General features: G+C 32.2%; 2 protein-coding genes across 5 annotated transcripts in view; both read right to left on the bottom strand.

Annotated features, from left to right (window-relative positions):
* The window catches only part of LOC132738885 (procollagen-lysine,2-oxoglutarate 5-dioxygenase 1-like), a 44,404-nt gene that overhangs the window by 16,910 nt on the left and 3,366 nt on the right, over nucleotides 1-24,128 (bottom strand). Inside the window, exons 2-4 of the mRNA XM_060726496.1 lie at nucleotides 11,964-12,052; nucleotides 10,566-10,699; nucleotides 8,492-8,606 (exon numbers count right to left, since the gene is read on the bottom strand). Coding sequence (XP_060582479.1) covers nucleotides 8,492-8,606; nucleotides 10,566-10,699; nucleotides 11,964-12,052 — 338 coding nt within the window. The remainder of the gene's footprint in view (nucleotides 1-8,491; nucleotides 8,607-10,565; nucleotides 10,700-11,963; nucleotides 12,053-24,128) is intronic.
* LOC132738884 (uncharacterized) lies at nucleotides 15,836-17,748 on the bottom strand. Of its 4 annotated transcripts, none has more exons than XR_009626929.1 (4): nucleotides 17,375-17,393; nucleotides 16,843-16,902; nucleotides 16,214-16,397; nucleotides 15,836-15,985 (listed from the first exon to the last, which is right to left on the bottom strand). XR_009626929.1 is itself a non-coding variant. In XM_060726494.1 (4 exons), the coding sequence occupies exons 1-4, from the start codon at nucleotides 17,502-17,504 to the stop codon at nucleotides 15,954-15,956; spliced, it is 327 nt and encodes a 108-aa protein (XP_060582477.1). In that variant the 5' UTR covers nucleotides 17,505-17,748; the 3' UTR covers nucleotides 15,836-15,953. The 4 variants fall into 4 exon arrangements, 2 of the variants coding, with proteins under 2 accessions (XP_060582477.1, XP_060582478.1); XR_009626928.1 differs by lacking the exon at nucleotides 17,375-17,393 and adding an exon at nucleotides 17,193-17,363; XM_060726494.1 differs by lacking the exon at nucleotides 17,375-17,393 and adding an exon at nucleotides 17,454-17,748.

Raw genomic sequence — 24,128 nt, 5'->3', positions numbered from 1 at the left:
CCACTTTGTTTAGCAAACGGATATCAATTATGAATGCTTTGTTTAGGAAATAAAAATTTTGAGTGAGTTGTTTAATAAATAGATATCACTTTTGAGTGTGTTGCTGTATAATAATGCATGATTAAAGTTAAAATTCACAGTAATATAATCTCAAAGGCTTTAATTGTTTGTTTGTTTCATTTTACGCCTTTTCCCAACAGTATGTCAGTCATAAAGGCGGGTAGTTTCCTAACCATCATTCCTGGAGAGTTACAACAGTACTAGACTACCTTCCTCGGCGCTAAACTACCAAAGCATCTCCAAGGGATAGAACCCCAGGCCAGAGAGGTAACTGGATAAGAAGTCATCAACTCTAACCCTTCGACCACGCAGGCGGTTCAAAGGCTTTAATAAAAGCATTTAGACCATAAATCATGCAATATAATACTATGATGCCAAAACAAAGAGCAACCAGTGATACTGTGTTGTCTGAAGATTGCAAATTCAGATGTTGTATTGAGGGGTGATTAACTAGTTTGTTCCCTATATTGTAGCATGGTGCATAGAAGGAAACTGGAATTTTTTCTTATATCGATCATTGGGTTAATTAACATCGTATATGACATCATATGACATGAGAATATTCCTTCATATTTTGTATAATAATACACTGTACTGTCATATACATGTATGTTTTATAGGAGAATAATTTGAAGCATTGTTAGAGCTATACTGAAATCCCTTTAAAGGGAATTGGTTGTCATATACATGTATGTTTTATAGGAGAATAATTTGAAGCATTGTTAAAGCTATACTGAAATCCCTTTAAAGGGAATTGGCTGTCATATACATGTATGTTTTATAGGAGAATAATTTGAAGCATTGTTAGAGCTATACTGAAATCCCTTTAAAGGGAATTGGCTGTCATATACATGTATGTTTTATAGGAGAATAATTTGAAGCATTGTTAGAGCTATACTGAAATCCCTTTAAAGGGAATTGCCTGTCATATACTTGTATGTTTTATAGGAGAATAATTTGAAGCATTGTTAGAGCTATACTGAAATCCCTTTAAAGGGAATTGGCTGTCATATACATGTATGTTTTATAGGAGAATAATTTGAAGCATTGTTAGAGCTATACTGAAATCCCTTTAAAGGGAATTGGCTGTCATATACATGTATGTTTTATAGGAGAATAATTTTAAGCATTGTTAGAGCTATACTGAAATCCCTTTAAAGGGAATTGCCTGTCATATACTTGTATGTTTTATAGGAGAATAATTTTAAGCAATGTTAAAGCTATACTGAAATCCCTTTAAAGGGAATTGGTTGTCATATACATGAATGTTTTATAGGAGAATAATTTGAAGCATTGTTAGAGCTATACTGAAATCCCTTTAAAGGGAATTGGCTGTCATATACATGTATGTTTTATAGGAGAATAATTTGAAGCATTGTTAGAGCTATACTGAAATCCCTTTAAAGGGAATTGGCTGTCATATACATGTATGTTTTATAGGAGAATAATTTGAAGCATTGTTAGAGCTATACTGAAATCCCTTTAAAGGGAATTGGCTGTCATATACATGTATGTTTTATAGGAGAATAATTTGAAGCATTGTTAGAGCTATACTGAAATCCCTTTAAAGGGAATTGGCTGTCATATACATGTATGTTTTATAGGAGAGAATAATTTGAAGCATTGTTAGAGATATACTGAAATCCCTTTAAAGGGAATTGGCTGTCATATACATGTATGTTTTATAGGAGAATAATTTGAAGCATTGTTAGAGCTATACTGAAATCCCTTTAAAGGGAATTGGCTGTCATATACATGTATGTTTTATAGGAGAATAATTTGAAGCATTGTTAGAGCTATACTGAAATCCCTTTAAAGGGAATTGCCTGTCATATACTTGTATGTTTTATAGGAGAATAATTTTAAGCAATGTTAAAGCTATACTGAAATCCCTTTAAAGGGAATTGGTTGTCATATACATGAATGTTTTATAGGAGAATTATTTGAAGCATTGTTAAAGCTATACTGAAATCCCTTTAAAGGGAATTGGCTGTCATATACATGTATGTTTTATAGGAGAATAATTTGAAGCATTGTTAGAGCTATACTGAAATCCCTTTAAAGGGAATTGGCTGTCATATACATGCATGTTTTATAGGAGAATAATTTGAAGCATTGTTAAAGCTATACTGAAATCCCTTTAAAGGAAATTGGCTGACATATACATGTATGTTTTATAGGAGAATAATTTGAAGCATTGTTAGAGCTATACTGAAATCCCTTTAAAGGGAATTGGCTGTCATATACATCTATGTTTTAAAGGAGAATAATTTGAAGCATTGTTAGAGCTATACTGAAATCCCTTTAAAGGGAATTGACTGTCATATACATGTATGTTTTATAGGAGAATATTTTGAAGCATTGTTAAAGCTATACTAAAATCCCTTTAAAGGGAATTGGCTGTCATATACATGTATGTTTTATAGGAGAATAATTTGAAGCATTGTTAAAGCTATACTGAAATCCCTTTAAAGGGAATTGGCTGTTATATACATGCATGTTTTATACGAGAATAATTTGAAGCATTGTTAGAGCTATACTGAAATCCCTTTCAAGGGAATTGGCTGTTATATACATGCACGTTTTATAGGAGAATAATTTGAAGCATTGTTAGAGCTATACTGAAATCCCTTTAGAGGGAATTGGCTGTCATATACATGTATGTTTTATAGGAGAATAATTTGAAGCATTGTTAGAGCTATACTGAAATCCCTTTAAAGGGAATTGGCTGTCATATACATGTATGTTTTATAGGAGAATAATTTGAAGCATTGTTAGAGCTATACTGAAATCCCTTTAAAGGGAATTGGCTGTCATATACATGAATGTTTTATAGGAGAATAATTTGAAGCATTGTTAGAGCTATACTGAAATCCCTTTAAAGGGAATTGGCTGTCATATACATGTATGTTTTATAGGAGAATAATTTGAAGCATTGTTAAAGCTATACTGAAATCCCTTTAAAGGGAATTGGCTGTCATATACATGTATGTTTTATAGGAGAATAATTTGAAGCATTGTTAGAGCTATACTGAAATCCCTTTAAAGGGAATTGGCTGTCATATACATGTATGTTTTATAGGAGAATAATTTGAAGCATTGTTAAAGCTATACTGAAATACCTTTAAAGGGAATTGGTTGTCATATACATGAATGTTTTATAGGAGAATAATTTGAAGCATTGTCAGAGATATACTGAAATCCCTTAAAGGGAATTGGCTGTCATATATATGTATGTTTTATAGGAGAATAATTTGAAGCATTGTTAAAGCTATACTGAAATACCTTTAAAGGGAATTGGTTGTCATATACATGAACAGGGCTAGCACTGGCAGATTTTTTTCTTTGAGCCAATTTTTCGCGGCGAAAATTGCGTGCCTGTATTTCATTTTCAAGAAGGCAATGGTACTGCAAAATAACCAGAATTCAATTGTCAGACTTATTTATAGCATTAGTTCATATATGGAACACCTTAAAAAGGCATGAGATATTTAAAAAAAACATAAACTACATGTATATCCAACTTTATTTTGGTAGCTACATTTTAATCACTTTAAAACTGATCATAAAAGCTTGCAGCTCAGTAGCTATAAGAATAACATTTTCCAGGCTAATTTGGTCAGCAATGTTTTCATAAAATCCAAGTTAGTGGCATGACAGTGACATCAGAACCACATTCCAATGTGCTGCTTCAGCTTGCTTGGTTAATGCCAAAGATTTGGTTTGAGGACTATCTGTATCTGAAATTATAAAAACAGAAACATTTGAGAGTAAGAAGAATAATTATTAATGAAGAAAAGAATAATTCTAAACTAAACATAATTCAGGAAAAAAATGCCAACTATTCATTATAAGAGTACAGTAATTAGCATAAGTTTCCTAAAATATGTTATATGCTTCTTGAATTTTCCATAAACATTTCACAGCCATGTATGCCATTTGTAAATGAATGCTCCAGATAGAGGTTATGTACAAAGTAAAGTCAATTTTTTTTTCAGGAATACTAATTGTCAAATATACTTCTTGTCAAATTTATGCTTTTTTGGAGCCATTATTAGGTCAGATTTAATTTGCAATTAAAAAAAACCAACTTCTATTCTATAACTCATAATTCCTTTGATCTTTTTATCAACAACAATAAAATTATATGAATGCAAACTTACCGTAAAGTCGTCCATTTCATAACCAAACTGTTGACATGATTGGCGATAATCTTAAGATGCTGCTAGTTATTGTTTTCATATTGAATATAAAGACCAATTATCCAGTGCACATTCAACAATTCACACCAATTAGTGTCATATTTATCAGCTGATAAACATGTAAACATACCATGAGGTCAGTGTATTAGACTGTGTTACTGTTTATAAACGTTATTTTATTTGGAAGGGAAGTAACAAATATAGACCAGTCAATGACCCCACAAAAATGAGACTGTGTACCAGTAAGCGGTAAAGCGGAAGTTGTAAATGGAAAACCAAATGTGTACTTTTCCATTCTTAAAATAGCAAATGCTAAATTTAGACTGGATATTCCAAAAGTTATATTTTTCTTAAGTTGGAGCCAATCATGATTTTCTTGAGCCAATTTAATAATTTTGGGGCCAATTTGCTCATTGGCTCCTGCCAGCGCGAGCCCTGCATGAATGTTTTATAGGAGAATAATTTGAAGCATTGTTAAAGCTATACTGAAATCCCTTTTAAAGGGAATTGGCTGTCATATACATGTATGTTTTATAGGAGAATAATTTGAAGCATTGTTAGAGCTATACTGAAATCCTTTTAAAGGGAATTTGGCTGTCATATACATGTATGTTTTATAGGAGAATAATTTGAAGCATTGTTACAGATATACTGAAATCCCTTTAAAGGGAATTGGCTGTCATATACATGTATGTTTTATAGGAGAATAATTTGAAGCATTGTTACAGATATACTGAAATCCTTTTAAAGGGAATTGGCTGTCATATACATGTATGTTTTGAGGAGAATAATTTGAAGCATTGTTAGAGCTATACTGAAATCCCTTTAAAGGGAATTGGCTGTCATATACATGTATGTTTTATAGGAGAATAATTTGAAGCATTGTTAGAGCTATACTGAAATCCCTTTAAAGGGAATTGGCTGTCATATACATGTATGTTTTATAGCAGAATAATTTGAAGCATTGTTAGAGCTATACTGAAATCCTTTTAAAGGGAATTGGCTGTCATATACATGTATGTTTTATAGGAGAATAATTTGAAGCATTGTTAGAGCTATACTGAAATCCCTATAAAGGGAATTGGCTGTCATATACATGTATGTTTTATAGGAGAATAATTTGAAGCATTGTTAAAGCTTAACTGAAATCCCTTTTAAAGGGAATTGGTCCATAATTGATAATATGTAATACCATGAATTACATTGTTGTGTTGTTGGTATCTGATACCATACATGACAACAAACCACAAATTAAATATATTAGGATGTTATAGGTACTGGTGTGAGATATATGACTGTATATTACATATTCATATATATAGCAGATGATTAATTGTTCTATAACATAATATTAATATTCATCATATAAATATTCATACCAACAAAACATTTCTTTGTTCAAGAAGAATTTTTCATCCTGATAAACAAAGTATACATTAATAAATTATCTTAACCAATCAGGTTGGGAATTATTGTTACTCTTAATTCTTTTCTGATATTCTATAAATAGTTCAAGAAATATTTTGTAAGAATATCCAAATGATACTTTTCTATAGTTTTATATTTAAAATACCGGTATGTAGGGAAAAACTGTCTTTTATAGACCAATCTACTTTAAATACATGTATTGAACTAACAGCTGGGTAAATACATTATCAATATTCACCAGGTTAATCTAAAACATGTATAACTGTATCAGCATGCAGTCAGGAAGAGATGGTCAGTGTAAATATTAACACATGTTGATCTCTTAATGTGACAAGATCTTAATCATATAATTATTATATACAATAATTTATTCTCCTTTATAAATAAACTTATATCTGATTGTGACACTGTCATATGTTCTTTATTAACACTTAAACAACATTTGCTGGGTGGCACTTAATACAACAGTAGAAATATGTCATAAGATGAATTATTTGACAAACAATAAAAATATTTTGAAAACTTTAGTTAATTAGTTACATGAAAATACAGATATATTCTTCCAAACCCTTTATGGTTCATAGTATTATATCATTTTGTAATAACAAAAGTTGTCATTTTATTTGCAAGAAAAAAAGTTTCATTCTGATATTAATTTCTATAATCTCCCTTAGTTTTTCAAGTATTTAGTTACAAAAGAAGAAGAACTAAATTCAGATCAAATCTTTTTTTTCTTTTTTTGAAATTTTGTTGTCTGACATAAATTATAAACATGAAATAGGATGTTTCACAAAAGTAATTCTAGTGCCGATTTGACTAATTTTGGGGCAAAATTGACTGATATACGGCTGATTTGACTTCTTGAAAATGTACTGAGGCCGATTTGACATATATGTTTCTGATTTGACTATCTTTGGGGCTGTTTCGACTTGGGGCCAATCTGTCGGGGGCCAATTTGTTTGTTTGCATCAAAAATTTCATTAAAATATTAAACTAAACTATTCAATTGTCATTTTTCTAAAACAAATGAAGACTTTTTACCTTAAAGGAATGAATAAATGGAATAAAACATGAATTTTCTATAAATTATTGAAAATAGAGTCTGATTGTTGCCAATGGAAAATATTCATTCATTATCAAAATTACTTTACAGTTACTATCTATTCAATGTGAACAAATTTGTGTATGCTTCCAGTAAAGTAAGCCTAATCAACTGTACAATATACTTTGATGCCAACATCCCTTATGTTATTTAGAGATTCTTCCAGATATCATTTTGATGCTAACACCCCCTACATGGCTTATATTTACTAGTATTTTAGTTAGATTAAAATGGTATTTTAGTTAGATTAAAATGGTATTTTAGTTAGATAAAAATGGGTCAAAGACAGAAAAGGCCGGGTTCCATTTGTACACCAAATATCATGAGGCTGTGATGTTACAAAAAAAATTTTCCATTGACCCATTAATGTTGAAAAATTTAATTCAGTAGGTAAACAGGAAGACAGTGGATAAGCTACACACCTAAAATCTAATCCCACAGTATGGGACCATGTGTCAATGCTGTATGCCAAATATCAAGAGGCTGTGATTAGTAGTTTCTGAGAAAAATGTTACGAAAATTTCCTACCATTGACCATTAATGTGAAGTGGATGAGCTGCAGACTTGAAATCAAATCCCACAGTATGGGACCATGTGTCAATGCTGCATGCCAAATATCAAGAGGCTGTGTTTAAGTATTTCCCTGAGAAAACGGGTTACGAATTTTTTCCCTCCCAAATTGACCATTAATGTCAAAAAAATCAAACCAAATTTTTTAATAAGGGGGATAAACGGGAAAGGGGAAATGAGGGGACAAAACCTGAAATCATTTTCCACGGTTGGGAAATGTGTAAATGCTGAAAGGGGCCAAATATCAAAGAGATTTGTGTTTTAAGGGTAGTTTGTTTGGGGGAAAACTTTTAGGGGGAAAATTTCCACCATTGACCTTAAGTGGGGAAAATTTTCAAAAAACCCAAATTAAAAATTAAGTGGATAAAACAGGGGAAGGGTGGTTTTGGGGGCGAAAAAACCCCTGAAATCCAAATTTCCCCAGATGGGCCCAAATGGTTTTTAAAATTGGCGGGGTTTTTTGGCCAAATTATTTCCAAAGGGGGCCCTGTTTGTTTTTTATTTATTTTTGCTGAGAAAAAACCCTTTTTAAGGGGAAAAAATTTCCAAAATTTAAAACCTTTAAATTTGTAAAAATTTCCCTAACAAAATTTTAAACCCAAAAAAGTTGAAAAAACCGGAAAAGTGGATGAAGCGACAGGCCTGAAATCGAATCCCACGGTAAGGGCCCAAAATTGTTGTAAAGGGTTTTGGAAAATCCCAAAATTTAATAAAGGGGTTATGTTTAATTTATTTTGCTGAGGAAACTGTTTACGAAAAATATTTTTTCCCCGCCCGCCTTTTCCTTGGGGGGGGGCCCGACCCCCCCCGGAAAATTTTTTCACCATCCCTTTTTTTAACCCGGGGTTTTTGAAACCAGGGGCAACCCGGCCCAAATTATAGTTTTTTTTTTAGAAAAAAATGTATTTTGTTTTAGATTAAAATGGTTTATTTTATTTTAGATTAAAATGGTATTTTAGTTAGATTAAAATGGTATTTTAGTTAGATTAAAATGGTATTTTAGTTAGATTAAAATGGTATTTTAGTTAGATTAAAATAGAATCAACAATGAGCTAGCATCAATGGTCTACACTGGTCACAATGGTTAGATTCCGTCACCAAGTTAAAGGTATAAAACAGTAATTATTACCGCTAATGACCTGTCCGGCCAACAAAATCCTTCAGCAGAGAAAACTACACGTGCATCAAACTTGTTGAACTTTTCTAGAATCTCTGATGCTCCAGCTGTGACAACAACATCATAACTAAACAAACAAAATGATCAAATATATTATATATGTAATTACCTTAAAGGCTCATTATGCATCAGAAATGTTTTGTATTTATTTATAATACTCAAAAGCATTTAACATGCATTTTGGGTATCCTATTTTAGTTTTTTTCAAAAAAAAGATGGGGGGTGGGGGGGGGGGAGTACTTAGTTACAAGCAAATTACCCTAACTATCTATTTCTTCTGGGTTTTTTTAGCAATTAAATCAATTTCCCCACCATTGAATATTGGGAGTTGTAAATTTGTGACATTGAAATATTCGCGAAAATCAAGTCAAGTGAAAATATCATCATTTCAGGTTTCTGTGTGTCTATATAACCAAGTTCCTACGTGTTCCAGGTAACCAAGTTCCTATTTGTTCTGGTAACTAAGGATTAAGCGATGATCGAATAATAATCAAAAATTCATCGTTTATAGGAATTGATGACGATGATCGATTACAAGTTTAATAATCGATCATTAGTAATCTATTTTCTCGCTGTTACTTTAAGTGGCTCACTGTATTATAACAACACTCTAAATTAAAGCCAGCTTAGGTTTACTGTATAATTTTTCATTGAAATGAATATGAAAGCATACTGGTGGCTACTGGTGACCATGGAGTTAATAGTTGACAATGAGACATTCAAATTTTAAAGATATAGATCTACTATGTTCAAATTTGACATTAGAAAAATATTATGATCTCTTTGTAAATATAAAATAAACATGATTTGACTACACACAAAAAAGATATGTTATGTATGAAATTATTCTACACACTATAGGGGCTACAATATGAATATATACTGACATTAAAAATATCCTGAAAATTTTGTTAAGAAAGGACCAAGTTACTTGTCCCCATAATAGGTTGCATCTTCAAAAGTATCAAGTTTATCTTTATTCAAACTGAGACATAATAATTTCATAGATTTTAATTAATTTATTTCATTAAAATATTATACTCAAGGATCTTTAAAGTAGTGTATTTCAGCTGATAAAGTAGTATAGTAACATAAAATACAGAATACTAATGGATTACTTGTAAATATAAAAGCATGATATGTGCATGTATACAATTACTTTGTTAATGTAAATGCTTCGATTATATAATCGATGATTGATCGAAAAGGGTTGTTTGATTATTTTCAATTATCGATTATGATTTTTGTCCGATTAAGAAACCCTTCTGGTAACCAAGTTCATATTTATTCCAGGTAACCATGTTCCTATTTGTTCTGGGTAACCAAGTTCCTATTTGTTCTGGGTAACCAAATTCCCATTTGTTCTGTGAAACCAAGTTCCTATTTGTTCTGTGAAGCCAAGTTCCATTTGTTCTGTGAAACCAAGTTTCTATTTGTTCTGTGAAACCAAGTTTCTATTTGTTCTGGGTAACCAAGTTCCTATGGGTTTCAGGTAAATAAGTTCCTATATGTTCCAGGTAACAAAGTTCCTATGTGTCTGGGGTGTGTTTCGGTAACCATATTTTAAAAAACTTTTAACAATTTTCAACCTGACAATCATTCCTTAATAACAAAGATGCCAATCAATTACCAGCTATTACCATATGATTATTATTAAAGTATCAACAAACAGATAACTTAAGTAATTGTGATTCCACAACCTTTCTGACACGTAAAGATATCCACTTTATCCAGAATTACTGGAACAGTCAAGGAAACTTGAACTTTAACTTATAAATCAGTAAATAATGTCAACAACTTCATGATCAGATTGTTTTAGGATTTTACAAGTAGAACAAGAAAAGTATTCATGTAAATACAACATATTTTAAACATACCATCTGTCTGTACAATTTTATCAGTTTAACTTGTCAACATATGACTGAATTATATTAAAGATATATACATATTTACCTGTCTGTACAATTTTATCAGTTTAACTTTTCAACATATCACTGAATTATATTAAAGATATATACATATATACCTGTCTGTAAACATAAGAATCAAGTCACTTCTGTCTTTATACTGGGACAGTTCTTCTTTCAATATATTGATCTTATGACCCCCGCCAGTGTTGGTCATGTCCCCGCCACGCCAATCTAAACCTAAACCAAAAACCTGCAGAGAAATAATAGCTCACAATTATTTCTTATCTCATATACAACAGAGCAAATTCTGAAATATCAAATTCCTTTGATAAATCTATTATTAATTTCTGACCTCTTTACATAAACTTAAGAATGACAATACCAGACATATACAACTTATAATATAAACTATAGACTGGTACACTTTATTATTCGGGAAAAAATTCTCGATTTTATTTAATCCTAAGGGGCGTCCGTGGCCGAGTGGTTAAGGTCGTTGACTTCAAACCACTTGCCCCTCACCGCTGTGGGTTCGAATTCCGACAGGGACTTTGGATTCTTTCATGTGAGGAAGCTATCCAGCTAGCTTACGGAACGTCGGTGGTTCTACTCAGGTGCCCGTTAGTGCCTGAAATAATGCACGGAAGGGCACCTGAGGTCTTCCTCCACCAGTAAAGCCGGAACGTCGCGATATGACCTATACTGTGTCGATGTGACGTAAAACCCAAAACAAAACAAAAAAAACAAAAATTATTTAATCCTTAAGGTACAGCTTAAGATTTATGTCATTATGTGTGACTTCATCGAAAAAGATATGTACATATGGCTTAAAGGGGGCTTCTTAGCTCTTTCATAGCTTTTATGATCAGTATCAGAACAGGAAAATATAAAATATTGGTTATTCTTTTGCAAATTAAATTTATTACATATTGAATTAATAAGACTTATTATAAGTTCATCAATGTATCGCTATTTAAGTTAAATTATACAAATTAAATTTAGTTTGATTGTGCTGGAAGCTATAAGCTTATTGAAACACTCTCAAATCCATTTCCTGGAATCACCCAGTACTAGCAATGAGTGTAAAGCCTCTTGTTCAAGAAAAGCAACAGCTTGTCCTAGATTGGGTTTGACCCCCACAAGTTTATTTTATACTGGACATGTACAAAATCTTCACTGTATAGTGTACTATAGCTAACGTAACAGTACATAATACTTAAAATTCACAGCATACCAGCAATAGTTAGTTATACTTAAAATAGAAAATCTTTGGTCTTTGTTGTATAATTGTCATACATGTATATAAAAAAACCCACATCAAATATAACTGAGTCATATACAAAATGTTTGTTAAGTTTTCATGAATGACATATGTGTGTTTCTGGATATACTACACAAAGCATGAAACAATTAGTTTATTATTACTTATATATTATAAACAATTAAACTATTCTTACTTTACTTGATATACATTTATCTTATATAATAAATATAGAATGTTATAATGAATTTACCTTTGTTTCCAAGTCATACTTCTTTGTACTTCTTATATATCTTCTTAAACCATCATTTTCTTCTGTTGCTATGGTCACAAGTAGCAGTTCTTGAAAAAAGAAAAACAAATTCATACACTCAAACTATGAATACAATTAACAAGAGTTTTCGGAGGAGACAGCACGCTTGACTAATCAAATATTGTACACAGTGAAGGAAGACAAAACTTTGAAAAAACGAATGAAAATAATTGGGAGTTAAACATCTTGGGAGTGAACCGTCTTGGGAGTTAAACATCTTGGTAGTGAACCTTCTTGGGAGTGAACCGTCTTGGGAGTAAAACCTCACAATAGTAACAAGAGCACCGCTAGGCGGAGCATTATATGCCCGAAAGTGTTTTTTTTTTAGTAAGGATGAAGCATTCATTAGACATGGGAATTAGCTGTTCATCCTATAAAATTTTACAGATGTAGGTTGATTAATACTTAAGTCCTTAACCTTAACCTTTGACCTTGTGACCCTAAAATCAATAGGGGTCTTCTACCTTATATGGACAATCATCCTATGAAGTTTGAATATGTGGGTCAAATGGAACTTAAGTTATGCTCCGGAAACTGTTTTCAGTATCAAGGTAATAGTGACTTGACCTTTGACCTTTTGACCCCAAAATCAATAGGGGTCTTCTACCTTATATGGACAATTAACTTATGAAGTTTGAACATTGTGAGTCAAATGGAACTTAAGTTATGCTCCGGAAACTGTTTTCTGTATCAAGGTAATAGTGACCTTGACCTTTGACCTTGTGACCCCAAAATCAATAGGGGTCTTCTACCCAATATGAACAATCATCCTATGAAGTTTGAACATTGTGGGTCAAATGGACTTAAGTTATGATCCGGAAACTGTTTTCAGTTTCAAGGTAATAGTGACCTTGACCTTTGACCTTGTGACCCCAAAATCAATAGGGGTCTTCTACCCAACATGGACAATGATCCTATGAAGTTTGAACATTGTGGGTCAAATGGAACTTAAGTTATGCTCCGGAAACTGTTTTCAGTTTTAAGGTAATAGTGACCTTGACCTTTGACCTTGTGACCCCAAAATCAATAGGGGTCTTCTACCCAACATGGACAATGATCCTATGAAGTTTGAACATTGTGGGTCAAATGGAACTTAAGTTATGCTCCAGAAACTGTTTTCAGTTTTAAGGTAATAGTGACCTTGACCTTTGACCTTGTGACCCCAAAATCAATAGGGGTCTTCTACCCAATATGGACAATCATCCTATGAAGTTTGAACATTGTGGGCCAAATGGGACTTAAGTTATGCTCCGGAAACCAAATTGCTAACGGACAAATTGCTAACAGACGGAAACTATTTTCAGTATCAAGGTAATAGTGACCTTGACCTTTGACCCCAAAATCAATAGGGGTCTTCTACCCAATATGGACAATCATCCTATGAAGTTTGATTATTGTGGGTCAAATGGAACTTAAGTTAGGCTCCGGAAATTGTTTTCAGTTTTAAGGTAATAGTGACCTTGACCTTTGACCTTTTGACCCCAAAATCAATAGGGGTCTTGTACCCAATATGGACAATCATCCTATGAAGTTTGAACATTGGGGGCCAAATGGAACTTAAGTTATGCTCCGGAAACCAAATTGCTAACGGACAAATTGCTAACGGACGGACGGACGGACGCCAGGGGGTATAACATAATATGCCCTTTCGGGCATATAAAAAGCCTTGGGAGTGAAAGGTCTGGCATCAGTCCCCTCACCCGGGTTTCTTCATAGATTTTAAATGAAAAATACGACAGATATTAAAACATTGTATTATTATTACAGTAGGGTGAACGTTTCGGTTGTCAAAAATAGCGTTTTTCGTGCGTCCGTTTTTCGTGTAACGTGCGTGCGTATAGCGCAGACTTCCCGAAATACGTCGGTCCGACGGACATGTCCGATAAATTTTGATCAGGTCCGACGAGTTTTTATTCCGAATCGGTCCGACTGTCCGGCTTTTATCCAAGCCGCATGTATACAAAATGGCGTCGCTAAAGGTGCCAAACCTCGGAAAAATAAAAAATCTACGTCAGAGGAACAGGCAAAACAGCAGTAAAAGGATAAAAAGAATAGACCTGAGACAAAATTTAATGAAAAGTAGAAGCAAGACAGTGAATCGTTGGTGTATGATAGGGAGGAGATGAAAATGCGCTGTAAGGAATGTGCCGATTTTTACGGCGAAAAAAATAAAAACAAAAAGTGTCTTAGAAATACAAACACAAGTCAATCTTTGATTTTGATCAATTTTATTTGGTCCGACAGATTTCGTTTCGGTCCGACAGATTTTCATGGTTTGTCAGACCGAATGTCTGACAGTTTTTTTCAACTTTCGGGAAGTCTGATAGCGTGCAACGTGCGTTTGCCGAAACGCTTTCTCAAGCGTGCATCGTTTTCAAGCGTTTAACGTTTTTCGTGTATCGTTTTTCGTTTATCGTGCGTTTGAAAGCGTGCGTTTCTTATTTAGCGTGCGTATGCGTTCGTCTAAGCGCTTAAGTACCGTGTTTTGCGTCTTTTACTTTTCAGAAGTAAAAGAATATCTTAGATAGATATATTATGTAAATTTCTTGTTTCTTAAACATGTAAGAGATGTTCCGTGTCCCTGTCAAAGAATAGAAATATTATATAAAGAAGTATTATTGTGATGTTTACATTAAAGTTTTAAAGTTTGTGACCTCGCGGTTTTCTACATGCTTTACGCCGGAGATTAATTATTTTTAATCCTAGTTTACATACGCATATAAGATTTAGTTACTAATTAATTGCAACATTTTTGATATTAAATTCAGCAAACAGGTCGTTATATGCGTACCAATATATACTAGATATGAGGTTCGTCAGACATCAAATGATGGTAATCAGACTAGCACCCCACCCCCTTTACAAGTTCATCTTCTGACTTTTCATCAACGACTGTCCGAACCCGATCCGAATCCTATTTAGGGTGATAATTATTTTAGACAATTCCTCCCTATTTTTCTTGACAAATTTATATTGATATGTAACAGCCTGGCAGGGACTCGAACCCCTGACACTCGGAATACCATTCCGCGGCTCTTGAGTTCCTCCGAGCTATTCGGCCGCTTATTATTACACATTTTACTTGTTAAAATTCTGAATCGTTATAAACCTACTGTGTATGCAAATATTTCTTCGAATTTCCCAGGGTTACTTAGCATTGTGATTTAATTTCTACCTGGGCTATACAAATGTTATATTCCCGTCCCTAGATTTGCCACTAAAATGCCACCCTTTTCAAGGGTGGAGTATTTAGACAATTTTCCACCAATAATGCCACCAAAACGCCACCAAAACGCCACCCAAATCATGAAAATGGTGAAAAATTTGAGCAGGACTGATGTTATATAATTTTCCAGTTAATTCCACCTTTTTGACACTAAATGCCACCAATGAGTGGAAAATTGGTGGAGTAATTTGACAAACTTTCACCATAATGCCACCATTATGCCACCTTAGGGTGGCAAACTCATTTTCCACTAGATGCCACTTGTTTCCACTTATTGCCACCATAATGGTGGAAAATTGGTGGAGTATTTAGACAAATTTCCACCATTATGCCACCATTGAGTGGCAAACTTATTTTCCACCAAATGCCACTTATTTCCACCTTTTGCCACCATAAGGGTGGAAAATTGGTGGAGTATTTAGACACTTTTCCACCATTTTGCCACCAGATAGTGGCAAATTCAGTTTCCACTAAATGCCACCTATTTTCACCCTTTCAGAAATTTTCCACCTTGTGGGTGGCAATAGCTGGAAACTTCTTGAAAGTCACCCTGTACCCTAAATTGGAAACAAACAAATTTTAAAAATAATCCTTTTTAATGTTCCCATATGAAATTATATATTGTCTCAAAAAATAGCAAAACATTAGTCCATTTATTTTCTTCAGTTTATCTTGCTATTCCTGGACGGTTTGAGTTCAGTCCTTTAGGTTGTCGGCAACTTTTCGAGCGCACAATCTAAAACAAAAAAAATTATGAATGATTAAAACAATAATTAAAAACATAAGCTTACAATTTTATATGACTATTGGATATTTCTATATTCAATTTGAGTGCATAGATATGATTAAAACACTTTAAAAAACAGCACTGCAGACGGGGAAGAATCAGACTTTTCTTATTTACTCCAAGGCAGAAAATATACGCAGAATCAAAAATGATATTTTCATTCAGTTCATTAGTTACCTTCCAAGAACTTAAGTTTTGCCTTGTCTGCACAAGAAGGTCTGGCGTCAGACTCTCTGTTCCCTTTCCTCATACCAAACAATGAGCGGCCTTTAATCTCTTCTATATTGAATAGCATTCTGAAGAGCTTTGCTGTACCTTTCTCTTTTGAGGCATATGGCTTCAGTTCTGCCATCACTTGGTCCTAAATTATGATTAACAATATCAAATAAGTAAAGACAGAAAATGATTATCAATATCTAATATGTAAAGACAGAAAATGAAACACTTTTATAAGACCTTGGTATATGTATACAACTCTAAAATTTTAAAATAAGAAAGAAATAAAGAAATACAACACATCAACACCAGTGCAGGTTGAGTAATTAATAATCTTCCAGTTTCAGTTCTTAACGAACCTTCATCAGGATAAATATTTGATAAAATTTTCAAGCTAAAATGTACAAAAACTCTAAAATTTGTAAAACAAAATGTAAATGCAAATTAAAGTGTCATAAAGAGTTTGAATTAAAGTAGGTTTGTAAATAGTGACTAATAGCTATATTTATCAAGAACTGAAAAGTGTCTTATTGGGTACTGTGACACTTCTTTCCTATTAATTCTAAAATAACTTTGAATTAACAAGATACCTTTGTAAAGCCACTGAAGATCAAATGTGTTGCTCCAGGCTGCTCCTCATTGCTTTGTGTCTGCAAAATAATAATTCTTATTTAATGCTGTTTCTGTTATGAACTGTCATTCTCCTAATAGCATGTTACTCTAGACTGTCTAGTTATGGTTATATAATTATCTACTGCACCATGAAAGCTGAATTACAACAATGAAGGATGAAACTTACTAATAAATCAGTTACTGTTAATCTGCTCCACATGTGACACACAAGGAAAATTGTTTATAGCATGAAAGTTGTAGTAATAGTTACCTCAGGTTATCTATAGTTTGATTGATGTAATATTGTACATAATGATATTGTACTTACTGATTAATTTCTATAATTTTTTTCTCAAACTTAAAATTTCTAACATATTGTATTTAAGAAATGATGAAGATCTTCCTACATTCTTTATATTCCTACATTCTTTATATGTACATTGTACATGCAGCTTTCTTTTTAGTCAAGTTACAAACAAAACAAATATAAAACACAATTTTATACAATACCACTTCATATTTTTACTGTCAAAAAACTAAACAGTTTCTGCATAAATAACAATAATTATTGTATGTAAAAGTTGTTTACCTGAAACTTTGACTGGGAATGATTCTGCTGTTTATCTTCTTGTCTACACATTCACACTTCAGTTTAAACTTCTCATTTATATTTACCACACTAATAAGACTTTAAATGTTTTCTTTGAGAAATCAAAAATATGCACTCTTACATTTTAAACAAAATATCTCCAGAATTGCTACAATATCAATAATTTCCTTTGTGTTTGCAAGCTTTAACTGACCTCAATTCCTTTGAATTCAAACTTTACAACGGTGTAACTGCATGGACAGTCCATTATAATTTTAAATTGTGAGGGATTTTCCAAAAACCATAGAACCCATCATTTTATTTTTTACATTCATTTGAATGTATAACTATATCTAATACCTAAATAGATTGAGTAGAAATAAGCTTTTGAAAGATAATTTAGCATGCTATTTTAAGACAAATTCTACATAAAAACATGTATAATATGTTGCCTCTCCCAAAATAATCAAATGGAACATTCTGGTCAGCATGAGTAAACTATTAACCCCCATTCAGAGATTACTAGATAAGAGGGCAGTAGTTTTATCAGATCTGAGATGTATGCTGTGTTGTTAAATCTTAGAGGATGCAGTATTTACTAGCTAGTATTTACTTATCCTGATTGTAAGAAATTTATCAGACATTATGACTTATTTACTTTTCACACATTAATTTTTACAATAGATTTAAAGCCTCTGAAAGCATAGCACAAAAGATGTTAGAGACAATAATTTTAAACTCCACATATAACTAAATCTCATTTATGAGAAGTTACAATGCCAAGGAACCATAACTTTTTATTGCATGATTTGGGGTTTATTGCCATTTTTTACTTCTCTTTGCTTAATTTTTGTTTTGATCATAAGCTTAAAAAGTACTGGAGATATTAATTTGATTTGAATCTTCACAGATATAGATCTTTTTGAGTAATGTGCTGTGTTTAAGAACCATAACTCTTTGCATACTTTTGGAGTTATTGCCCTTTGCATTTTTCACTTTAATTATTGTAAGCATTACATGAAAAGTGTTAGTACTCACCAGATATCAGTTTAAAGTAATATTGAAGAGACAATTTATTATGTCAATTAGAAGAAAAGACAAAAGTCAAACTTTATTCAAGATTGACATTAAATATCATAGAAGAAGCAACAAACTTTATGCAGAGATATGCATTTTCTGGGCATAGAAGAACATTTCAACTATTTAATTAATGTACAGATTATAACTAAAGAACAAAGTACACTTTAAAAGCCGTAATTTTATTTTACAAGCATAGAATGGAACATAAACATTTTGACTTGAAAGTCAAATTTTACATCCCTAAAAAATGTACCGCCTTAAAAAATGGGAAGTTAAGTAACCCCATACTTTTCTAATTTTTCCTGATCATAATTATATGTGTTTAACGCCTGGAAAAGTGATTTTACGTCCAATTTCTGTGTCTTTTCCTGCTACTTTACAGCTGGAATTATCATACCGTTACTGTGAGGCAGTGACTTTGTATCAGAATTGTGTTCATGGCATTCTAGTATGTTTAAGAAATATGAGTTTCTGATAAAATTTTCTAACTGTTCAACTTCAATAAATTATATTTTTGATAAAAAGTTCACTTGATGCTTTGGTAGAGTACAAACTTATAATAAACAGATTTATTTCAGTTTGGAGCTTTGACTTAAATAAATCTTAAACCCTGCAATGCACAATTATTAGATTTCTCAGTTTTTTCCACCAATTTTTATACAACCCAGAAAATAGTTAAGAGTTTCCCTTTTCGACTAAAAGTTATTCACAAAATTTTCTAAGTTTTTTTCCACTATTTTGCCACCCAGAAAATAGTTAGAGTTTCACTTTTCCACTAAAAGCCACTCATTTTCCACCTTCAAAATAAACTAAGTTTCATTTTTCACCAATTTCCACCCTTTTGCCACCATAAAAAAAGTCTATGTTCAAATTTCCACTCAATGCCACCTAAATGCCACCAAAGGATAGTGGCATTTGGTGGCAATTTTGCCACTACAGTGGAAAAAGAGTGGAATTTTGTCATTTTCCAGTTAATGCCACCTTTTTTACACTTAATGCCACCCTTTTCAGTGGAAATAGCTGGCAAGTAGTGGCAAATCTAGGGACGGGTTAGTCACAGGGTGAGAAAAAAGTGCATCCTGACATGGACTCGAACCCATGACCCTCTAAATACCGTACCGCGGCTGTACCGACATTTGTTAATTAATAGTTTCATTATTTGTACAAGTATGGTAAACATTTTACTAATTATACATTGTACTATTTCTATATTTTTGTACAAATAAAAATAGCTAGATTTTTTGCTAGATAAATTCTATGGTGGCTAAAATATACCATGATGTACTTTTTAGACATTTAATCACAACAGACAGGCTAAGCCACCCTTTACAAAATTCCCCTATCTGTCAGCTCATTATCAAAGCATAGACTACTATTTCTGTATGTGGCCTGGGCTTTTAAAGCCCTTTATTTTGTTTCAAGATCTGTCTGACAGTCATCATTTGATGTATTGTTATTACTTGTGATATTTAATAAATATATGTTTTGTTAAATAAATATACCTTGATTAGGGATTTCTATGAATTTCAACCAGTCCAATCAAACAAAGAGATTTAATACAATGATATAGCAATATTCCTATTATGTACAATAAAAAACAGTTACAATTATTATTTTAGCATTCTTAATAAAATTGTCAATCCTTGTTTCCCGATCCAGTTCAGTGTTTACATGTTAAAAGTTAAATGAGCCGCGTCACGACAAAACCAACATAGTGGTATGGCGACCAGCATGGATCCAGACCAGCCTGCATATCCATGCAGTCCGATCAGGATCCATGCTGTTCACTTACAAACTGTATAACAAGTAGAGACACTGTTAGTGAACAGATGCAACAGATGCGCAGGCAGGTCTGGATCAATGCTGGTCGCAAACCTATTATGTTGGTTTTATCGTGACCCGGCTCAAATATATCTTAATCTTATATGAGGTCCATATTATAACCCACTTTGATAAACATATATAGCTTTTTTATTTTTATTCTGTATATTATCTAAAATCACTTTAAAGATTTATCAATCTGTAATCATTACTTAACATAATACCCCTTTAAGATACCCGAGATGAGCCTGTGTCGCCCTTTGCTAACTTAAAAGTATATAACCTATCCATATATAACCATATAATTCTTTGAAGATTTTTCTCAGCTAGGTATGCTGTAGTCCCAAGTCACTTGTTTAACTTCCCTCAAGTAAGTTATAACCTCAAAACTGATAAAATTCTAACTATAATATACTTAAATATCACCTATGTATTTATTTAAATTTACAAAAACCCATTTTGCATACTTATATCTTTTGGGACCTGTACAATTTCAATTGATTGTAATTTTAATTTCCCTACAATATCAATTTTATGCTTCATTATTTAGGTAGGTCAGTTCATTAAAAAGAGCTTAACACAAGATCCCTATGAAAAGTAATGTAATTGATAATGCAATCAAAATAAACTTTATTAATTAAAAGCTTTCATTAGATGACTTAAAAAAGAAGATTTCAATAATTGTCCATGAAAAATATAAATGTTATAGTAAATTCCATGTGGACCCCAACTATTAAAGAAAGCAGTGCCACATAAAATGTTGATACATCGGGTAATTTTACCTTAAACTTAACCTCTTAGGAAATGATACAGAATTTTTTATATAACATAAATCTTTTATATTAATATACAAACATATTTAAATGACTAAAATAAGGTAGTCCTAACAAATTTAATTTCAAAATATGAGAATTATGGCAAATCTCCTAAGATGCCTAAATATCCAAGAAAATGCACTAAATCACTACAAAATATGAAAATTTTACCTAATTATAAGAGCCTTGGAATTTAAACAAAGCTATAAGAGGAACATTAATCTATCATATTAATTAACAAACGTATCTAATTGACTAAAGTAAGGAATTCCCACCAAATTTCATTACAAAATATAAGAGTTATTGCAAATTTCCTGAGATACCTTACTGTCTTAAGATAGAACACTAATTCACTACAAAATGGGGATTTTTACCTTATTATAACAGCCTAGGACATGCAACAGAATTATAAGTGCAACATAAATCTATTATATTAATTAACAAGCATATCTTATTGATTAAAGTAAGAATATTTCAATAAATTACATTGAATATTAAAAAAATTATGGCTTATTTCCTATTATGTATAACTATACAAGCTTACACACTAATTCATTAAAAATGGGAGTAATATTACCTGATTATAACCTCATGGTAAATGAATCAAAGTTAGTTAAGCAACATAGTGTTATAATATTAAGTAATACCTACATCAAATTGACTTATATAAGAAAATCTCAAAAAATTTCATTGAAAATTAAGAAATAATGGCTAACTTTCTATAATGCCTTATTAATAACTTTACCACACTAAATCATTGAAAATTTGGGTAAGTTTACCTAGTTATAACCTTCTGGTCAAGTAAAGCCAAATAATGTTATACTATCAAGTACAACTACATCTAATTGATTAAAATAAGAAAACCCCATTGAATTATATTGACAATGAAGAAAGATAGGGTAAATTTTCTATGATGCCTATTTGTTTAAGCAAATACATTACATCTTTAAAAATGGGGGTAATTTTACCTAATATTATAACCTCCTAGGAAATGAAACTAAGTTAGTAAGGCAACATATTACTATAACATTGAGTAACAATTACATCTGTTTGATTGATATGGAAAAAAATCCACCAAATTTCATTAAAAAATAAAAAAAGGTATGGCAAATGTCCTATAATGTAGACACTGAGGTGTTCAGATCCACTATCAGTAAAGTGTTCCCTTCCCTGTTAGGGGACCATTACTGGCATGGTATATGGAATCACAAAAAGGATACTGTAAAACTGATTTTTTCATTTCTACAGCTAAGAACTGTTCACTATTGAGGGGAGGAGTATGCAAGCGGACTGATAGCTTAGCCGGTAGTCAGCTTTGACACAGTGTATTCAAGGGGTCCCGGGCTCAAGTCCCAGTCAGGCTGCATATTTAAAGTGTGTCTTTACACAATGTTTGTATAACGCTAATGACATCATGTCAATTATATGCACAGATGTGCAATACCATATTTACGGAGTGGCAAAATTGGCACCGGTGTGTGATTAAGCATTATATTATCACACACCAGTGCCGATTTTGCGACTCCGTAAATATGGTATTGTAAGGCCGTGCATATATTTTGACGTGACGTCATTAGCGTTATACAAACATAGTGTAAAGACGTGCTAAATGTTAGCATTAAACTATAGGCGCGTCAAAGAAAAATGACTCTGATTTCACTTTAAACGGTCTTTATTTTTAGTATGTGTTAGATAGAATATTATATTAAATTTGTTCAGTTCATTACTGAATTTATTGCACTCATTGAATAAAGTAAATATTATGCTCACCAGAGGTCGCATAATATAATTTTATTCAACTTGTGCAATAAATTCAGCATTGAACTTACACTCATTTAATATCCTCTTTTTAATACATATTAAGCGCACGTCAATAAATTTCAATTTTAAGTGATATGAAAAATATTTTCTGTTGCGCTGTCTTTGTAAATCCAATAACTTTACAATTCACACCACCAGTTTCCTTATTTTCCTCATTTTTTTCCTCTCGACTACTGTTTCAGACCTAAAATAAAATTGCGTTCTTAATATTTATATATACTCATATATTGTAATGCCCTAGAAATTTTACCTTTTTTTGTGATTTCACTGGATTTCAGTAAACTGTTTATTTCTACTTTCACTTTCGTTTTGAGAAGATTTTACTGGCGACAAGACAAGATAAATCATGCGGTGTCCTAATGAAACATACAGGACATCAACTTAAATCTACGTATTGTGCCAGCAATTTAATCATTCCTGATTCTGGAAGCTTTTCCCTTAATGTTATCCATTTCCCTTCATGTTATCCGTGGTAGAATCCTGTGTTTTTAATCTGTTTTCGTGACTTCTGTCAAAATAGTTTATTCCTTTATTTTACACTCAAGATTATATAGTTCGATTGTTTATGATGCAGCCTCACTTAATATATAGATATGCCTCATAAATCCATCTGAATTTAATTGTTAGCACTGTATATTTATAAAAATTTGCAATGCATAATTCAATGTCGGCCATGTTGGACTATTCCGCGGATATGACTCATATTTGGTATTAAGACATACCGCTATTACGTAGAGATTACGTAGTGAATGCAAGGGATAGTTCTTTATTTGATTGCGCATAAAAAGGAACACGTTATCCTAACTCTTTTACTTTCGATATTAGCGCACGATAGCTTATAAATATTTCTAAAAATCATTTGTTGAGGCTGTGACAAAAATTAATTTCGGTGCTAGGTTGAGTGCATTTCAGTTCTTACATAAACTCGTTTAAAATACATTTCTAGCTACCATATAGATCTATACCCCTATGATAATCAAAATTTATCGCTAAATGATCTACATGTAGCTAAAGTTGTTAAAACCCTAAAATGATTACGATGTTTTAATAAAGGTATAGAAACGTTTTCATTTTGCGTGCGTTTTTAGCGTGCGTATATCGTTTAGAGTATTTCGTTTAGCGTATATCGTTTTGCGTG

The sequence above is a fragment of the Ruditapes philippinarum genome, unplaced genomic scaffold (genome assembly GCF_026571515.1).
Source record: "Ruditapes philippinarum isolate M1 unplaced genomic scaffold, ASM2657151v2 ctg6082_1_1_1_1, whole genome shotgun sequence".
NCBI classification, from domain to species: domain Eukaryota; kingdom Metazoa; phylum Mollusca; class Bivalvia; order Venerida; family Veneridae; genus Ruditapes; species Ruditapes philippinarum.
This window is presented reverse-complemented; position numbering and strand designations above follow the sequence as displayed.

Bases quoted from the DNA above. Each gene is read 5' to 3' on its own strand.
- LOC132738884 (XM_060726494.1), bottom strand. From the start codon at position 17,504: ATGTGTAGACAAGAAGATAAACAGCAGAATCATTCCCAGTCAAAGTTT. The intron at 16,903-17,453 runs GTAAACAACTTT...ATTATTTTGCAG, and splicing joins ATTCCCAGTCAAAGTTTCAG to ACACAAAGCAATGAGGAGCA. The intron at 16,398-16,842 runs GTATCTTGTTAA...ATCATAATTTAG, and splicing joins TCTTCAGTGGCTTTACAAAG to GACCAAGTGATGGCAGAACT.